Source organism: Phacochoerus africanus, chromosome 1, assembly GCF_016906955.1.
Source record: "Phacochoerus africanus isolate WHEZ1 chromosome 1, ROS_Pafr_v1, whole genome shotgun sequence".
Taxonomy (NCBI): domain Eukaryota; kingdom Metazoa; phylum Chordata; class Mammalia; order Artiodactyla; family Suidae; genus Phacochoerus; species Phacochoerus africanus.
Window position 1 is genome coordinate 162,921,947 of NC_062544.1, and position 17,841 is coordinate 162,939,787.

General features: G+C 42.6%; 1 protein-coding gene across 1 annotated transcript in view; it reads left to right on the forward strand.

The window, feature by feature from the left end:
- Window positions 1-9,589: 9,589 nt before the first annotated feature.
- Window positions 9,590-17,841, forward strand: part of ATP1B3 (ATPase Na+/K+ transporting subunit beta 3) — a 46,515-nt gene continuing 38,263 nt past the window's right edge. Inside the window, exon 1 of the mRNA XM_047783714.1 lies at window positions 9,590-9,866. Within this exon, the coding sequence (XP_047639670.1) occupies window positions 9,758-9,866 (109 nt within the window). The 5' untranslated portion in view covers window positions 9,590-9,757. The remainder of the gene's footprint in view (window positions 9,867-17,841) is intronic.

The window sequence follows — 17,841 nt, forward strand, 5'->3', positions numbered from 1 at the left end:
GAAGGCTGTAGGGAGTTCCTGTCGTGGCTCAATGGTTAACGAATCCGACTAGGTACCATGAGGTTGTGGGTTTGATCCCTGGCCTTGCTCAGTGGTTAAGGATCTGGCATTGTCACGAGCTGTGGTGTAGGCTGCAGATGCCGCTCGGATCCCACGTTGCTGTAGCTGCTGGCCAATGCCAGCAGCTACAGCTCCGACTAGACCCCTAGCCTGGGATGTGCTGCTGGTGCGGCCCTAGAAAGGGCAAAAAAAAAAAAAAAAAAGAGAGAGAGAGAGACTACATAGAAGGCTGCAGAATTTATGCCCCCCTCCCTCTGCCTGACACTATTCTAAATTTTTTTTTTCTCTTTTAGGGCTGCACCTAATGGCATATGGAATTTCCAAGGCTAGGGGTCAAATCAGAGCTGCAGTTCACAGCAATGCCTCATTCCCAACCCACTGAGGCCAGGGTTTGAACCCTCATCCTCATGGATACTAGTCAGATTGTAACCCACTTAGTCACAACAGGAACTCCTATTCTAAATTTCTGACCATGCATTTGGGAGAGACAGATCCCACCCCCACTCCTGGGCTTGACCCCATCAGTATACCCCATCTCCCTGGATCTCACAGTTGGTTTAGACAAACACAGTACCCAAGTCAGGGCAGAGGGGGATGGGCAATGAGACTACATTTTGGAGGGTTGTTGGGTTTTTTTTGTCTTTTCTAGGGCTGCACCCTCGGCACATGGAGGTTCTCAGGCTAGGGGTCTAATCAGAGCTGTAGCCTCGGGCCTACGCCACAGCCACAGCCACAGCCACAGCCACAGCCACAGCCACAGCCACAGCCACAGCAACGAGGGATCCGAGCCGTGTCTGTGACATACACCACAGCTCACAATAACGCTGGATCCTTAACCCACTGATCGAGGCCAGGGATTGAACCTGCAACCTCATGGTTCCTAGTCAGATTTGTTAGCCACTGAGCCATGACGGGAACTCCTACATTTTGGTGTTTTATTTAAACTATTGATGATGCTGTCTCTCTTTTCTGCTGGATTCAAACCTGGAAATATATAGGTCCAGAAGCATTTGGAAACTAATTCTAAGATAATAGAAGCAAATGTAAAGTAAGAATCCAGGAGTTCCCGTCGTGGCGCAGTGGTTAACGAATCCGACTAGGAACCATGAGGTTACGGGTTCCATCCCTGGCCTCGCTCAGTGGATTAACAATCTGGCGTTGCCGCGAGCTGTGGTGTAGGTCACAGATGAGGCTTGGATCCTGTGTTGCTGTGGCTCTGGTGTAGGCTGGTGGCTACAGCTCCGATTAGACCCCTAGCCTGGGAACCTTCATATGCCGTGAGAGCGGCCCAAGAAATGGCAAAAAGACCAAAAAAAGAAAGAAAGAAAAGAAAGTAAGAATCCAGGATTTATTAACTTCATTTGGGTCCTGGGTTAAAACTTTCTCAAAGCTAGACTTTACACTATGTTCATCTAAATTTTCCTTATTGTTTAGGTTAATTTGAGTTTGCTTTCTGTTTCTTGGTATGGAAAGATCATTAGGAGATATAAGCTTATGGGATTTTCAGGATGTTGAAACACAATATGCATTTATGGGGATTTCCTAATTCCCGAACTGTCATTTAGCCAAAAGTTCATTTTCCTCAAAATATCCCCAGGAAGGCAGAATTATATACTTGTACACAATGCATTAGAGATAATGAATTTGTGTAAAAGTAATTAAGCCATGGTAGCTGTGGTCATATAGTAAATTGGCTGCAACACAATAATTAGAATCAAGGAACTTGAATTCCCATGTCCCTAGAGACATTCTTAAGTCTCTTAGGAAATAATGTTTCGATATTGCCTAAAGTGACATTTAAATTTTCCTTCATGTTCCTCTTAGATTGTGACAGAGAGTTCCTGCTTAAAAGAACATAGTCACTTCTCTGACACAATTATTTTTCACTAAAAACAAAACATCAAACTGAAAGGAAAAGAGACTGCTTAAATAATAAGTCAGGGATTTTTTGTTTTGTTTTCTATTTTATTTTTACCACTGCTCCTGCAGCATATAGAAGTTCCCAGGCTAGGAGTTGAATTGGACCTGCAGCTGGGGCCTATGCCACAGCCACGGCAACTGGATCTGAGCCCCACCTGCAACCTATGCGCTTGTGGCATCACCAGTTCCTTAACCCACTGAGCGAGGCCAGGGATGGAAACCACATCCTCACAATGCTGGGTCCTTAACCTGCTGAGCCACAAAGGGAACTCCAATCAGTCATCTATGAATGCTATGGTAACGCAATCCTGGCAACTAGAAAAGTGGATTCAAGTTTTGAATTGCTCCAACTTTGCCCCAGAAGTTGTCTGGCAAACACACCAGAAGCCTACAGCTTATTTGAATAGAAGGAAATGAGCCCTTATCACTATTTGTGAGATATCTTTGTTCAAATAAAGATGAAATATGGAAAGATAGGACCTGCTATTCTTCTAGCCCACATTTCCTTATTCATTGAAGGATGCCCTAGACTTCAGGATATGGAAAGTATTTTGTTTACCACCATTAATTATTCCTGATCTCTGAGGGTCAACATTTTTTTTAAGTAGAATTTCTGGAGAATCATGATTTTCCAGGTTTACAGAGGTCCATTTTAAACTAATTTCTTTAGGAGCTCCCTGATGGCCTAGGAGATAGGATTTGGTGTTGTCACTTCTGTGGCTCATTGTCATTGCTGTGGCTGGGTTTGATCCCTGACCTAGGACTTCTGCATGCAGTGAGGGCAGCCAAAAAATTAAACAACTTTGTTTCTTAAAAAAAAAAACAAAAAAAAAACGGAAATTTTTTTTTTAATGGGTATACCTGTGCCATATGGAAGTTCCTGGGCCAGGGATTGAATCCAAGCTGCAGCTGTGATCTCCACTGCAGCTACAGCAACACTGGATGATTTATCCCACTGCCCTGTGCCAGGGATCAAAGGAACATGCACCTCTGCAGCCACCCAAGTTGCTGCAGTCTGATTTTTTTTATCTTTTTGTCTTTCTAGGGCCCCACCTGCAGCATATGGAAGTTCCCAGGCTAGGGGTCTAATCAGAGCCATAGCCACAGCCAGCCTATGCCACAGCCACAGTAATGGTAAGATCTGAGCCAAGTCTGCCACCTACACCACCTACAGCTCATGGCAATGCCGGATCCTTAACCCACTGAGCAAGACCAGGGATCGAACCCACAATCTCATAGTTCCTAGTTGGATTCGCCTCCACTGTGCCATAATGGGAACTCCATGCAGTCTGATTCTTAACCCACCGTGCCACAGAGGAAACTCCAAAACCTGCATATTTTTGATGGTGAATTTCTGCGTTAAGGAAGCAACAGAGTATAATAGAAGGTCCTACCAGAAGTTGAACACTCTTTCGTCAGCTTCTCCCTTCAAAATCAGTTGCTCTCTTGGCCTGCTCTACAGTTATTATTTTAGGCCTTCCCTTCATTGCACCCCTGGGTTAGGACCAGTGTTTCTTGCATCTCAAGTTTTTCTTTCTTAGATTCCTTTTTCTTTTTACTAGTCCATTCTTAGTTGATGTTTTCAGAAAGGATTTGTGAGAGGGGGACTTTTTGAGCACTTACATGTCTGCACATGTCTTCACTTTACCCTTATAGCTGATAGCTTAGCTGGGTATGGGATTCTGAATCTCAGAACCATGCAGGCAATGCTCCAACCGTCTTCTGACACTGAGTGTTGTTGATGAGAAGACTGATGCCAGTCAGGTTTTCATTGACCTGTTGTAGCTGATCTGTTGTTTGTTCTCTGGAAACTTTTAGGCTCTTCTCTTAGTATTTGATGTCCTATAAAAACCACAAGATTATGGTGAAGTATGGTCTATATTTATTTATTTTGCTTGGCATCAGTAAGTCCTTTCAGTCTGAAGGCTCCTATTTTTCCTTAACTCTAGGAATATTTTTTTCCTATATTTCTCACATTATTTTATCTGTTGCATTTTCTTGTCTCCTTCTGGAACTATTAATTGACTCTTGTCCCTACTGAATTGAACCTAGATAGTCTTTGGACTTTTAAAAACACAGTGTTTCTTGCCTTTTATTTTTATGCTCTACACTCCAGGAAATTCCATTGATTGACATCTTCTTTCAGGTCTTATGTTGATTTTTTTATATTATTATTACAGGAATTGATTGTTTGTTTGACACTATTTATTCATTTATTTATTTATTTTTATTTATGTCTTTTTAGGGCTGCACCCATGGCATATGGAGATTCCCAGGCTAGGGGGTGGATTGGAGCTGTAGTCACCAGCCTCTACCATAGCCACAGCAACGCCAGCTCTGAGCCACACCTGCAACCTACACCACAGCTCACGGCAACGCCAGATCCTTAACCCACTGAGGGAAGCCAGGGATCGAACCCGCAACCTCATGTTTCCTAGTCTGATTTGTTTCCGCTGAGCCACAACAGAACTCCAAGAATTGATATTTTAACTTTTCAATAACTTTTTGTCTCAGATACACACACACACTCACATATAGTATATACCTGTCCTTGTTTTATGGCTACAATTAACTTCAAAAATTTACTGAAGTTTACTAATTAGAATACAAAAGAATTTTTTTCTTAAGTTCTAGATAACAGAATTATCTGTTTCACAATAGTTCCGTTTTTTAAAAAAAATAGTTTTTGTGAAGTTCCCATCATGGCTCAGTGGAAACGAATCTGACTAGCATCCATGAGGACTCAGGTTCAATCCCTGGCCTTGCTCAGTGAGTTAAGGATCCAGCATTGCAGTAAGCTATGGTATAGGTTGGCGGCTACAGCTCAGTTTGACTCGTAGCCTAGAAACATCCATATGCCAAGGGTGAGACCCTAAAAAGATGGGGGAAAAAAAGTTCTTTTGAAAACATTACATCTATATCTTCTTCTGGTTATTTTTCAACTAACTGGAAAAATATGCATCAAGAAAACTGCCTAGTCTGTCCCCATTTAAATAAACTTTTTTTATTGGAATGTAGTTGACTTATTGCCCCCACTTAAAAAAATTTTTTTACTGCCCTATTTTTTTTTTTCTCCCTTTGTAGGGGCAACTGCAGCATACGGAAGTTCCTGGGCTAGGCGTCTAGTCAGAGCTGTAGCTTCGGGCCTATGCCATAGCCACAACAATGCAGAATCCAAGCAGAGTCTGTGAGCTACACCATAGCTCATGGCAATACCAGATCCTTAACCCACTGAGACCAGGGATCAAACCTGTGTCCTATGGATACTAGTCGGGTTCTTAACCCAATAAGCCACAATGGGAAAGCTGATAATTCTATTTCTAAGGAAATTTCCTAATATCTATTCTCTGAGGGACAATGGTCTTTCAGTAATTTAGTCATAGTTATAACACTAAGTTATAAATAAGGTGCTGTTTTGCGAACTGAAATACTTTTTTCCCCCATATACATGATTCTGAAATTCAGGAATGAATGAGGAGTTTTAGCAAATGAAAAGCCAAAATGTCTTGTTTATGCCCTCAGAAAGTAGAAAATGGATTCTGCTTACTGGAGAGCATACTTAAGCTGTGGCCTGTTACAACCATTTCCCTCATTGTGCCTCCTTAAGCTTTCTGAAGTTTCCCCAGAGCTCTGCCAACTTTCAAGGTGGAGGCAGTACTGGGTGGTGGAGGAGAGATGTGTATTGAATCACTGCACTGTTGTTTCTTTTTGACAATGGGTGAGTTACTTAATTTCTCTAAACCTCAGTTTCCTCATTTGCACAATTAGGGAACTAATACCTCCTTCTTAAGGTATTTGTGAAGATTAAGAACTAAATCACACTAAGAAAGTAGTTCAGGGCCTAGGACTTAAGTACCTGTAAATGATCATTGTTATTATTGCTGTGGGATTCACAGGTATCCTGTCCAGTAGGGAAGCCAGATTTGGCAAGTGAAAAAAGAAAGACATCCAGTTACATCTGAATTTTGGATAGACAAGAACAATTTTTTTTCTTAGTGTAAATATGTCTCAAATATTACATGGAATATATCTATACTAAAAAATTATCTATCACCTATATGAAATTCAAATTTAGGTAGGCATTTTGTATTTAATCTGGCAAAATAACTTGTTTTATTTTAGTCTTTTTAGGGCTACACCCGCAGCACGTGGATGTTCCCAGACTAGGGAACACAGCCTACACCACAGCCACAGCCACACAGGATCTGAGCCACATCTGCAACCTACGCCACAGCTCAGGGCAGTGATGGATCCTTAACCCACTGAGCAGGACTAGGGATCAAACCCAAGTCCTAATGGATAATAGTCCGGTGTGTTACTGCTGAGCCACAACTGGAACTCCCATAACTTCTGTTTTAAAAGGGAGTTCTGGGTATGGTAAAGTAAATCTGCAGGGACTAAAGCTGTAATTAAATTCAATATTTCATCTGCTCATACTTGGTAGGCCAATATCCCCTAAAATTCAGTTTTCTCTTCCAGGTAATGCTCAAGTATCATGTATCAGAGAAACAGATAGTCCTCATATTTTGAATTAGGATGTAAACTTTCCCCCAAACTGAAAATTGTTGCATCAGTTACAAAACTACGCATGAGGTTTTTTTTTGTTTTGTTTTGTTTTGTTTTTGCTTTTTAGGGCCATACTCATGGCATATGAAGTTCCCAGGCCAGGGTTGAATTGGAGCTATAGCTCCTAGCCTACGTCACAGCCACAGCAAAGCAGAATGCAGCCGAGTCTGCGACCTACACCACAGCTCACGGCAACGCCAAATCCTTAACCCACTGAGTGACGCCAGGGATTGAACCTGCAACCTCATGGTTACTAGTTGGATTTGTTCCGCTGTGCCACAACAGGAACTCCTTGGCATGAGTTTTGAAAATACTTCCGGAATTATATTTGTATTTAAATACTTAATTGGAAAACCACAAAGCAGTACATGTGAAAACTATATTAACGACCACTGAAATATACAAACTACAAATATCTGACAGCATTTAAAATCTTTGAAACACTATTTCATAATGTTTTTGTTTGTCATGTTTTAGTTGTGTGTGATGTAATTATTTTTCAAAGTTTGCTTGTTATTACACACACACACAAAATAAAGCAGGTGGTTTTTTTTGTGTGTGTGTGTGCATCTTTTTTGGGGAGGGCCACACCCACGTGGCATATGGAGGTTCCCAGGCTAGGGGTCCAATCAGAGCTGAAACCACCAGCCTACACCACAGCTCATGGCAAGGCCGGATCCTTAACTCACTGAGCAAGACCAGGGATTGAACCCCATCCTCATGGATGCTAGTTGGGTTTGCACACGACGGGAACTCCTAAAACAGGTGGTTTTATATTTTATTCCAAACAGACTCTGTATCTTTTTTTTTTTTTTTCTTTTTAGGGCCACACCCTCGGCATATGGAGGATCCCAGGCTAGGGGTCTAATCGGAGCTACAGCTGCTGCCCTGTGCCACAGCCACAGCAACGCTGGATCCTTAACCCACTGAGCAAGGCCAGGAATCAAACTTGTAACCTCATGGTTCCAAGTTGGATTTGTTTCTGCTGCACCATGACAGAAACTCCAAAATGGACCCTGTATCTTGAACTGCTACCTAAACTAGAAAACCTGTTATCTATCAACACTACCAATATTTTAAGTGTTCTCTAACTTAGATTTTTTTTCTTTTTAGGGCCACACCTGCAGCATATGGAAGTCCCCTGGCTAAGGGTAGAATCGGAGCTGCAGCTGCCGGCCTATGCCATAGCCACAGCAATGCAGGATCTGAGCTCCATCTGTGACGCACCTCAAAGCCTGTGGCAACACTGGATCCTTAACACACTGAGAGAGGCCAGGGATCGAACTCACATCCCCACAGACACTATGTTGGGTTCTTAACCCCCACGATGGAAACTCCCTTACTTAGATTTTTGATGAGACAAAAATAGTTAACTACTTTCATTCCTCAGTTCTCTTTCAACCTTATTTATGAGCTAAAGAAATGCTTCCTAGTCTGCTTGCACGGTGTTTTGCTATTTCTAATACTATTTTCATGACAAATTTTGCAAAACACTTTACACATTTTTTGCCATCACTGGCTCAACAAAGTAACTGATTTAAGTTATCAGTCAAGATCATAATTGTAAATTTAGCTTTCCTAAGTACAGGGGAAAAGTCATTTATAATAATAATGCATGGAGTTCCAGTTGTGGTGCAGTGGAAATGAATCTGAGTAGTAACCATGAAGTTGCCCACTGGATCCTTGGCCTCAGTGGGTTAAGTATCCTGCGTTGCTGTGGCTGTGGCATAGGCCAGCAGCTGTAGCCCCTATTAGATTCCTAGATTGGGAACCTCCGTATGCTGCGGGTATGGTCCTAAAAGGCAAAAAAAAAAAAAAAAATCTTCTATCTCTTTTCCATTTATGGGAGACATAATTCATAATTCCTTGCTTTGATAAGCAAAGTGAGGAAGTGAGAAATGCCAGAATTTCGATATCTACTTACTCCTTTAAAGCATTTAAAATCTGTGTTTAAACTTTCAGATGAATTATAATGCATCATTCCAGATAGTAAGATGTATGCTATATTTCTTCATTCATAATTTTTTATTTGCTAACGAGGTAGTATTCCATTTTTTTTCTAAAAACAAAACAAAAAAGCACCTTCTGCCCAAACTTCTATTTGTCTTTTCGTGCTGTCACAAGTCTCAGCGCACTGTGCTCTTCAGCTCCATCTCGTGTAGGAGAACATTGATTGCAGCCTCAGCTCGGACCAAGGCGAGCACCACTGCAGTGGAAAAGATCAAAAGCCAGGAACCCGTATTTAGGCATCAACACTAAACGAAGAATTGATTTCCTGGAGATTAAGAGTCTGAGTGTTTGAGAAAAAAACAGGCCGTGCAGTTTGGAACCTCAGGAAAGCATGTATATTGATTTCATTGATAAATTCAACTAAATCTGGAGAAAATTATACTGCATTTACTTAATACTGGCATATTTAGGATGAAATTCCCATTGACCGGAGAGTTCTAGATAAATCCTTCAAAAGAACCAAGTCAGGGCATTCTCTAGGCAGCGGTATGCAATACACCTGCTTACGAAATACCACCGCAGACTATCTTTTAGTCACGTCATAGAGCCCAGAGGAGAACTTCTGGGGACGGTTTGGGGAGAGGGTGGCGAAGTCCCCTCCTCGGTGAAGGCGACTTAGTGGACCGGAGTCGTTTCCGTGCTCTTCTGGTCCCACGCTGCTGCAGGCAAGGAACCCAGGGGACTCCAGGTGTCCGTAGCCTGCAGCATCTCCCGAGTTCTCCTTCTAAAAAACCTGCGGGCCAGGGACGTTCTTCTTTCGCTTGTCATTATAAATCTGCTTTTTACTAAGCCCTCGTGATTTCTAAAGTCGCTACACGTAGTTTTTGCCTCCTCCAGCCAAGGAAGAGGGAGTCCGGGGCGTCCCAGAGCCCCGCCGGGTACCGCGGGGCGGGGCCGTGGGCGGGGCGTTTTCCCGGGTCGGGCTGCGCCCCGCCGCGGGCTGGAGGCGGTAGCGGCGGCGGCGGCGCGGCCTGAACGGCGCGGGGATTGGCTGCGGAGGGCGGAGACGTCAGGCTCCCGCGGCTGGAGCGGCCGCCCGGCTCGGCGCGGCGCAGCGCAGTCGGCTTGAGCGCTCACGGTAGCGAGGAGGTTTCCTCGGCCGGCCGTCCCGCCTTCCGCCGCCGCCGTCGCCGGGCTGCGCCGCTCCAGCCCAGACGCACCTCCGTGCTCCTCGCTGCTTCCCTTGTCGTCGGCACACACCATGACGAAGAAAGAGAAGAAATCCTTCAACCAGAGCATGGCCGAATGGAAGCTGTTCTTGTACAACCCGACCACCGGAGAGTTCCTGGGGCGCTCCGCCAAGAGCTGGGGTGAGCGGGCGGCGGTTGGGCGCCGGGGCCGGCCGCGGTCCAGGGGGCGCCGGGCGGGGTCGGGTGGGAAGGGAAAGGCGGGAGGCGGTTCCCCGCGCGGGGGCCCCGGGAGCGGCCGCCGCCGCCCGCAGAGGTTTTCTTCGCTTCGCCGGACTCGAAGACGGGCGGCGGCGGAGTAACGCGGCCCCATTCATTTCTTGCGGGGCCGGCGGGCGGGCGAGGCTGCAGGGCCCGCTGGCAGCCTCCGCCGGGCCTCGCCGGTTCCTTCCTCCCTGCCGGGAGCTGGCGCACGTGCTGCCGGGGCCTGCGGCGCCGGAAGCCGGGGACCCCTGCCCCGAGCCGAGCTCCGGGCGCGTGGGCGCCGGGCGCCCGGCCTCCTTTTGTACGGAGCGCGCTGGCCGGGAGAGGCCCTGGCGGAGGCGGCTGGCGACTCCGAGCGCTTCGGGGAAGCCAGACCCTGCCCCACGTCCGGGGAGAGGAAATTTCCACTCCGGCCGCTATCTTGTGACTCGTCCACGCTGCCACCCCAGCGGGTCGGAAGAGTGCGAGTGAGTGTTAAGTGTGTGGGCTGCACAGATATGTTAAGCACACACGTACACGATACGCGAAAATGCGCTTGAATTTAAACAGTGAAAAGACCCTTAAAAAGGTCGTTTCCTCCTTAGTGTCTTCTTAATGACAGAGTTTTCTACGTTACCAGCGTGCTCCATTGAGGGAAAGTAAATCCTGTCTGAATGGCAGTTTTTTCCTCTGCCTTCAAAACGTTTAATGGTTGCATTTGTTAGCAGTTTTCCTCTGCATGGGTTCTTTGTTTTAAAAAGAAATATTTAAACCATCTGCCAGTGTGGTGCTGCTTTAGAGTGCCTCTTTTTTTGGAAAAATGATGTTAATGTCTGAATAAGGACTAGTGCCCCCCTCCTTTATACTTAAGTAAACTAATTTTTTTTCTTTTGAAAAATATTTTGCTAGTTGGTCATGACAGACCTTTTTTTTTTTTTTTTTTCTGAGTGAGAATATATTTCTGGAGTTGAGAACTATTTGGGCACGACATTTTTTGAAGAGAAGCATGAAGAGAGTAATTTAGCTCTGACTTAGCAAATAAACTGTTGCTGCTGCTGCTTGAAATCGGCTCCTGCCGAGGGGAAAGGTGGCTTTAAGTCGTATGACAAGTTGAAAGGGGCCTTGGAGGGTTTTTAGCCCAAACCCTGCTTTAGAGATGAGAACAACGAGCCCCAGAGAGATTGTGATTTTGCTTTGTGTAAAATTACATATTCCACCCAGCCAAGAAAAGAACCCAGTTGTCCTTTAATCCTAGTCCAGCGGTTGTATTATTTTACAGATGCCTTTGCCTAACTGCATGGTAATCATTCACGATTTTTATTCAAAAGGCTATCTATGGGGAACCCACTGGTGTGACGGGGAAAGAAATCTTGCTTCTGAAAGTAAATAGGGAAAAAAACTGGTAAACAATTGTTTCTGGAGTGTACTAACTTCTTGCTGAAGGAATTTTCCAGTAGTGGAGAGAGATTAGTTTGTGTAGACTACCTTTCTCAGGGCCTTCTTATTTCCAGTAATAAATATCTTCACTCTGCATTAGAATGATATTTCTTAGTGCAGGTTGTGCTCCTTATCTAACTTTTGTGTTAAATGTTCTTGGGGTAGAGATTTTATTTGGTATGCGCATTTAAATAGGTAACATGCACAACTTATCAAGAGTATGCAGCATTTTATGAGGGCAGTAGAAGTAGTATAGGTGAAGTTGGGATTTGTATTAGAAGGATTTAGGAAAGACCTTTTTTTCAAAATTGAAAATAACACATAGTAAATTTCTGGGTTTTTTGTAATAAATAGTAAGCCAGCATAGAATGGCATAAGTAGGTGAAAATTATCCGTAATCCTATCCCAACATAAGGGCTGCCCTCCAGGGAAATGTGGAGGAGTAGCGTGGGGAGGCTGAAATCCATTCTCTGATCACCTTGGCTGAGTACCCTAGAGCAAGGAGTCTGCCTGGAGAAAGTGCATCTTCTTGTAGTTCTTAGAAAAGCAGTGTCTGGGCTAGCTGCCTGATCTCATCACCCTAAAGATATCCACTATTCATATTTAAGTGTATGTCTGGGCAGACTTAAGAAATGTTTATAATGTTAATTTTTTCTTTAACAAAAAAATTATACAGCAAGTATTGCTTTATAATCCTTTGTGAATATTGTGGGCATTTTCGTATGTTAATAAAGGTCTATATCACCATTTTTAATAGCTGATTAGTATTCCATTGTATAGCGATGTACTAGGATTTTTTTTAACAAGTTTACTAACATTACCTCACATATACATGGAGTTACAGGGTAATAACTCCCTCTCCTGATTTTTTTCTAAACAAGTACATTATTATATGTGTCCATCCCTCCTCTTCCCATTCCCTTCACTCTTGTCATACATGGTTTTTTTTGTGGGGGGAAGGAAGGGGAAGAATCAGCCCAAGCCATAGCAGTAACAGTGCCATATCTTTAACCCACTGAGCCAACAGGGAACTCCTGTTGTACATTTTTGGAAATTAATTTCCTTGAGATGTGTTTCTGCTGTGGAATTTCTAGATCTTGGGTAATAAATGTACATGCTTTTTACATTTGGAAAACGTGTTACAGCTTTTTTTTTTTTTTTAACCACATTTGTGCAAATTTTTTCTTCCAGTTGGCTTTTGAAATTAATGGGGCATGGGGTGGGGTGGGGATTATTATATCTTTTTTTGACCTTGGTAAAGTCGAAAGGCTTTCTCTGCCTCAAGGATTTTGTAGAGACATTCATTTAAGATGTTTCCTGATTTTATTTTTATATTCAGGTCTTTAGTGCATTTATCCCATAATCTGAGGTTCCTCTCAAGTACATGATATGCATTAAAAACACATATTTTAAAAGCAGTTTTTCTCTTTACATTTGGGATAAAGTGAAAACACTGCATGTTCCATCTTATTGCTTATTTAAAACAGCCATGCGAAGATGTTGAGTAGCTTCTTGTAAATTTGGCTGATACCTTACACTGGGTTGCAGCAGTTTTAAAATGCTTACATACATATAATACCTCGTTCAGTTTTCACAACTTTCTAAGGCACAGTAGGTATGTGATCAAAGTGTACCTAAGAGCTGGTTTCTTAAGCTGAACAGTAAGGACACATCAGGAATAAGTAGTTGCCATTTATGAAAACACAGGACAGAGGAAATTTAGCACCTTGTGGCTGTCGCAAGTCTTAAACTTAATGCATTATATACAATTAGAGTAAAAGCTTAGAGATCACCTACTGTTATTTAATTGTAAGCAGTGGACCAGGTGTTGCAATTTACATTTTTAAAAATAATGAAATAGATAAGTATTAGTTTATTCTGCCTAATAATTTTCTGTATTTTGTATATTCTGATACTTTGATGTAAAATGTATTTCTTACTGTGGGAAAATTGAACCCACAGTTTTGATATGTCAGAATTCACTTAGCTAGTGACAGAATCTTTGACCTTCAAACTCCCGCCAAGGACAGAGCTTTTTTTTTTCTTTTTTCTTTTTTTTTTAAACTATGCCATGACATCTGTTTGTGGGCTTTTTTAGAGTTCATTAGCTTAAGATTATCTGGGTTTATTGTAATAAATAGTAAGCCAGCATAGATTTTTTTTTTTTCTTTCTGACTGCATGGAAGTTCCTGGGCCAGGGATTGAACCTGCACCATAGCAGCAACCCAAGCCACTACAGTGACAACATTGGATCATTAACCCCCTGTGCCACAAGGGAACTCCATTAGATGCTTTATTTTAATGTTAAATTAAAACTCAAGTTACGTATTCCAAACAGGGTCAGGGTTTTGGACTAAAACTATGAACATCTACATTTCCCTGTGCTTCTCTTTTATTATAGGTCCATGAAGTGCCATTTTTTTCAGTCTCCTGCTCCCATTCTGGGTCAGTAAATGCTGCTTTGGAGAGCAGACTCTATCCCATCTTGGGTGTCTGACTCTAAGGGAGAAGGCAAAGGTGTTTATTTTTCCAGTTTTGTAAGGTGTTCTTTGTCCTGTGGAGTGACATATTAAAGAAACCACAAAAATTTGCACTGTTGGTAAAGTAACAGACTTGCCTTACCCTATGTGCTGCCTGTAAGTGAAGGGCAGTGGTGGGTATGGTGGCAGCAGCATCTGAGGCTTTCTGAGCCACCACCCAGCAGGAGGCAGCACTTCTTGGGCTGGTAGTGGAAGGGGGGTGGGGATAGCAGTAAGTGTGTATTGTACTCCAGATACCTTTGTAATTAAAGTAGTATGTGCTTTACTATGTGAAAAAGCAATCTCTTCTCACACCCAAAATAAATGATTTTGAAGATTGACTTTGGAATTTATAGCTATAGAATTAAATTACTTGTATTGAAAGAAGTTTAAAAACCCTCCTACCTTTAATAACAACTTTACTGTGATTTATCGTATTTGATTAAGGACTAACACTGATTGTATAATAGAAGAAAAAACATTTAACGTTGAAAGATAAGTCTATCTTCTAATTATGCATTCATTACATTGATTTTTGAAGTAAAATCTGTCATCTTAAACCACATAGAATAAGCACTTTTAATGCTTTTTTTGTGCTTAATAAAGTTTTTTTTTAAATGTATGAAGGAAATTTAAAAATATACAGCTAGGAGTTCCTGTTGTGGCTCAGCAGTTTAAGAACCCGACTAGTGGAGTTCCCGTGGTGGCTCAGTGGTAAGGAATCCGCCTAGGAACCATGAGCTTTCGGGTTCGATCCCTGGCCTTGCTCAGTGGGTTAAGGATCTGGGCGTTGCGTGAGCTGCGGTGTAGGTCGCAGAAGAAGCTCGGATCTGACGTTGCTGTGGCTGTGGTGTAGGCTGGCGGCTACAGTTCTGATCCCTAGCCTGGGAACCTCCATATGCTGTGGGTGCGGCCCTAGAAAAGACAAAAAAAAAAAAAAAGAACCCAACTAGTATCCATGAGGATGCAGGTTCAAGTGGGTTAAGGATCCAGCATTGCTGTGAGCTGTGGTGTAGGTTACAGATGAGGCTCGGGTTCTGAGTGGCTATGGCTGTGGCGTAAGCCTGAAGCTGCAGCTCCCACTCCACCCTAGCCAGGGAACTTCCATAGGCTGAGGTGCAGCTCTATAAAGAAAAGAAAAAAATGCATGTTTATACAGGTAGATGACTAGTTTTATCAACATTTAAAGGGAACGGTTTTTATTCTTTGCCAGTTTCTTAGAGATGGATGTGTTGGGGGTATCCTTGTCCCCCTCCCTCACCTCTCTGGGGACTGTCCAAACTTCCTGCTAGAACTTAATGTGTTCTGGTGGCTTTAGTTACATCTCTGTGTTGACACTCCCAAATTTGCATTTCTAGTCCCTAAGGTTATTTTATATTCTTAAAACCAACTCCCTGTCGAAATCTGCAGTTGGTTGTTCATGCGTACCTCTTCATCTAAATCTCTATTGTCCTCAGGACTCCTTAGCATGAGGAGACTCTTTGCAGTCTCATTGGTGTATTTCTCTCCTGTCATCTCTACTATTCCACACAGTTTCCTCTCACCCTGTGTGGACCTATTTCTAGCGTCTGAGCCTCCTCTCATCTTGGCCTGGCTACTCAAGATGTTAGCTTCTATGGCCTGATCTCTGGTAAACATTTTTGAACCCCTCTTTGCCCTAGGACTGGGTCAAGTGCTCCAGTGAGTCCTATGATACCGCTTTTCTAGTATAGCATTTATGACTTCATATAGCATTGTTATTGCTCATTTACCAGACATAAGCTTTTTATTCATGTCTTTCTTATCTTGAATGCTCTAACACCTAGCTTGTTGCCCAACACTAGGTAGGAATGTAATAAAAACTGTTGGAATGAGCAATATTATTAAATGCTCCTAGTCTAATTAAATGTAATTAGTCTTCAGCAGCATTGTTTTTAATGTCTTTGATGGTTTTGGTGTATCATAGCATCAAGGTTCACTCCATGTTTGGGCATTTTCCTTTTTTTTTTCCTACAGCACTGATGGTTTTCATATTTCAATATTCAGAAGAAACTTCCACTTAACTTTCTCACGGGAGACTCCGGCTGAGTTTGACATGCCTGGGTCGTGCATCTAATTAGGAAAACAGAACCAGAGTTATTTGGGTCTCCTTCGTCCTGCTTTATTGCTTTATTCAGCTTCTTAAATGCCTCTTGTGAGAACTTCATAAAGGCTTTTATTTTTCTTTTTAAACTTACCTGCTCTTAAATATTTAATGGGAGTTTAATAGTGTCATCCTATCTCTACAAGGTACTTTTAACTTATAATATTTTTGCAAAGACCTCTCTAACTTAACCTCAAATATACAAAAATGTTTATTTCCTAGATGCTGTCTTTGGCCTTGTCTTCTTTTCATCTTCTTCATCTCATAAAAAAATTGAAAAGATTGCTGACAAACTTTACTTCTTGGTTAGCATTGCTCTCAGAGTCCAGTTGCTTCTTGCGTATCTCATAAACCTGAGTGAGGCTTAGATAACATGTGTATCAACTGATAACTTCCTCCACTGAAGTTCTGAGTTTCTATTTTTGCAGTTTTTGAAGACTCACTGTCATTTCTGTCATTTGGGCTCTGAACCTGGGCAAACCATGCCGGTTCTATTTTTGTAATATTCCTTGAGTCCCTATGCGACCATGACTGCAGTTAATTCAGAAATTAGTTTTCTCTGACCTCCTCACCACTCCCCCACTGCACCCCACCCTCCAGTATCTTGTGAAGGCAAATGTTCAGAGGGAGCCCAGGGTGCTTGTTTCCCTAGCTTCATAATGCTCTCCACCTGTTACAAATTGCAGAGCTGTTAACATTCCCACTAGCCCTACCCTACTTTTTCAAGATCTAGTAGTGCCTTTTCTTGTAAATTATCTGATTCAAAAACTTAAACCAGCCCATGAAGATCTTTTGTAACTTTCTTTCCAAATTGTTCCAAGTTTAGATAGACCATTAGCCTTCCAACTTTTATCCACAGGTGTTAACCAGGGAAGATAAGCTCTTAACTTCTGGTACTGCCCTGGAGAGATCCAAGGAGTCTGTTGGAATCATTGTGACCTACACCTTACTGCCTTCAGATTATTTCTAAGGCTGCAGCTTTGATCAAGCTACTCCCTGTACCATGAAACTGTTTGTATCCCCACTGCTTTCTGAAGGTTTAAATAAATTCCAGACAGCCTGGCATTCCAGGTATATTGCATATTGGCTTAGAACTTTGTTTCCAACCTTATAACCTATCATTTTATGCTGTACTTCCCGTATACCACATGTTGTAGCCAAATCAGTATATCTGAGGCCCTTTGGTCTGGAATGCCCTGCTCATTCCCTTCTCCCATGCCCTTCATTCTCTGCATCATAAATTCTACCCTGCTTCAAGATCTAGGGCCAACACTACCATAAGCCTTCTCTGACATGCCCAGGTGAAAGTAATACATTTATCGCCTGGAACACCTAAACAGTAGGTGCTCTGGATTAAAGCTGTTTATGTACATTCTTTCTGCTAACTGGGTATTCTCACAGATCAGGACTTATATATGCATTTTATATCCCTGCAGCATCTAGCACATAATACGCACTTACTCTTTTTTGGTAGTTTCTGCTTGTGATTCACCTATTTGTTGGCCTAAAATTGAGAGAGTATTGTGGATTAATTGGTATAGCTTCACACTATGAAAGTCTTGTTTGTGGAGAAACTTGTTCATAAAGGCATAATTCCCCTCAGCTCTCCATGATTCTGTTCTACTTAACTTCTAATTCATTTTGAAGTTTCCAGATAGGACATCATAGTCAGAGTGAGCCTGTGGACATGTGTATTTTTACTTGATAAGTCCTGGAAGTTTACCAGTTGCTGAGATGATCAGACTAGGACTCAGAATATGGACCTAAATTTGAATTCCACATCTCCATCTAAGCTTGGATAAGTCATTTAAAATTTCTTGGCCTTAGTTTCCTTTGC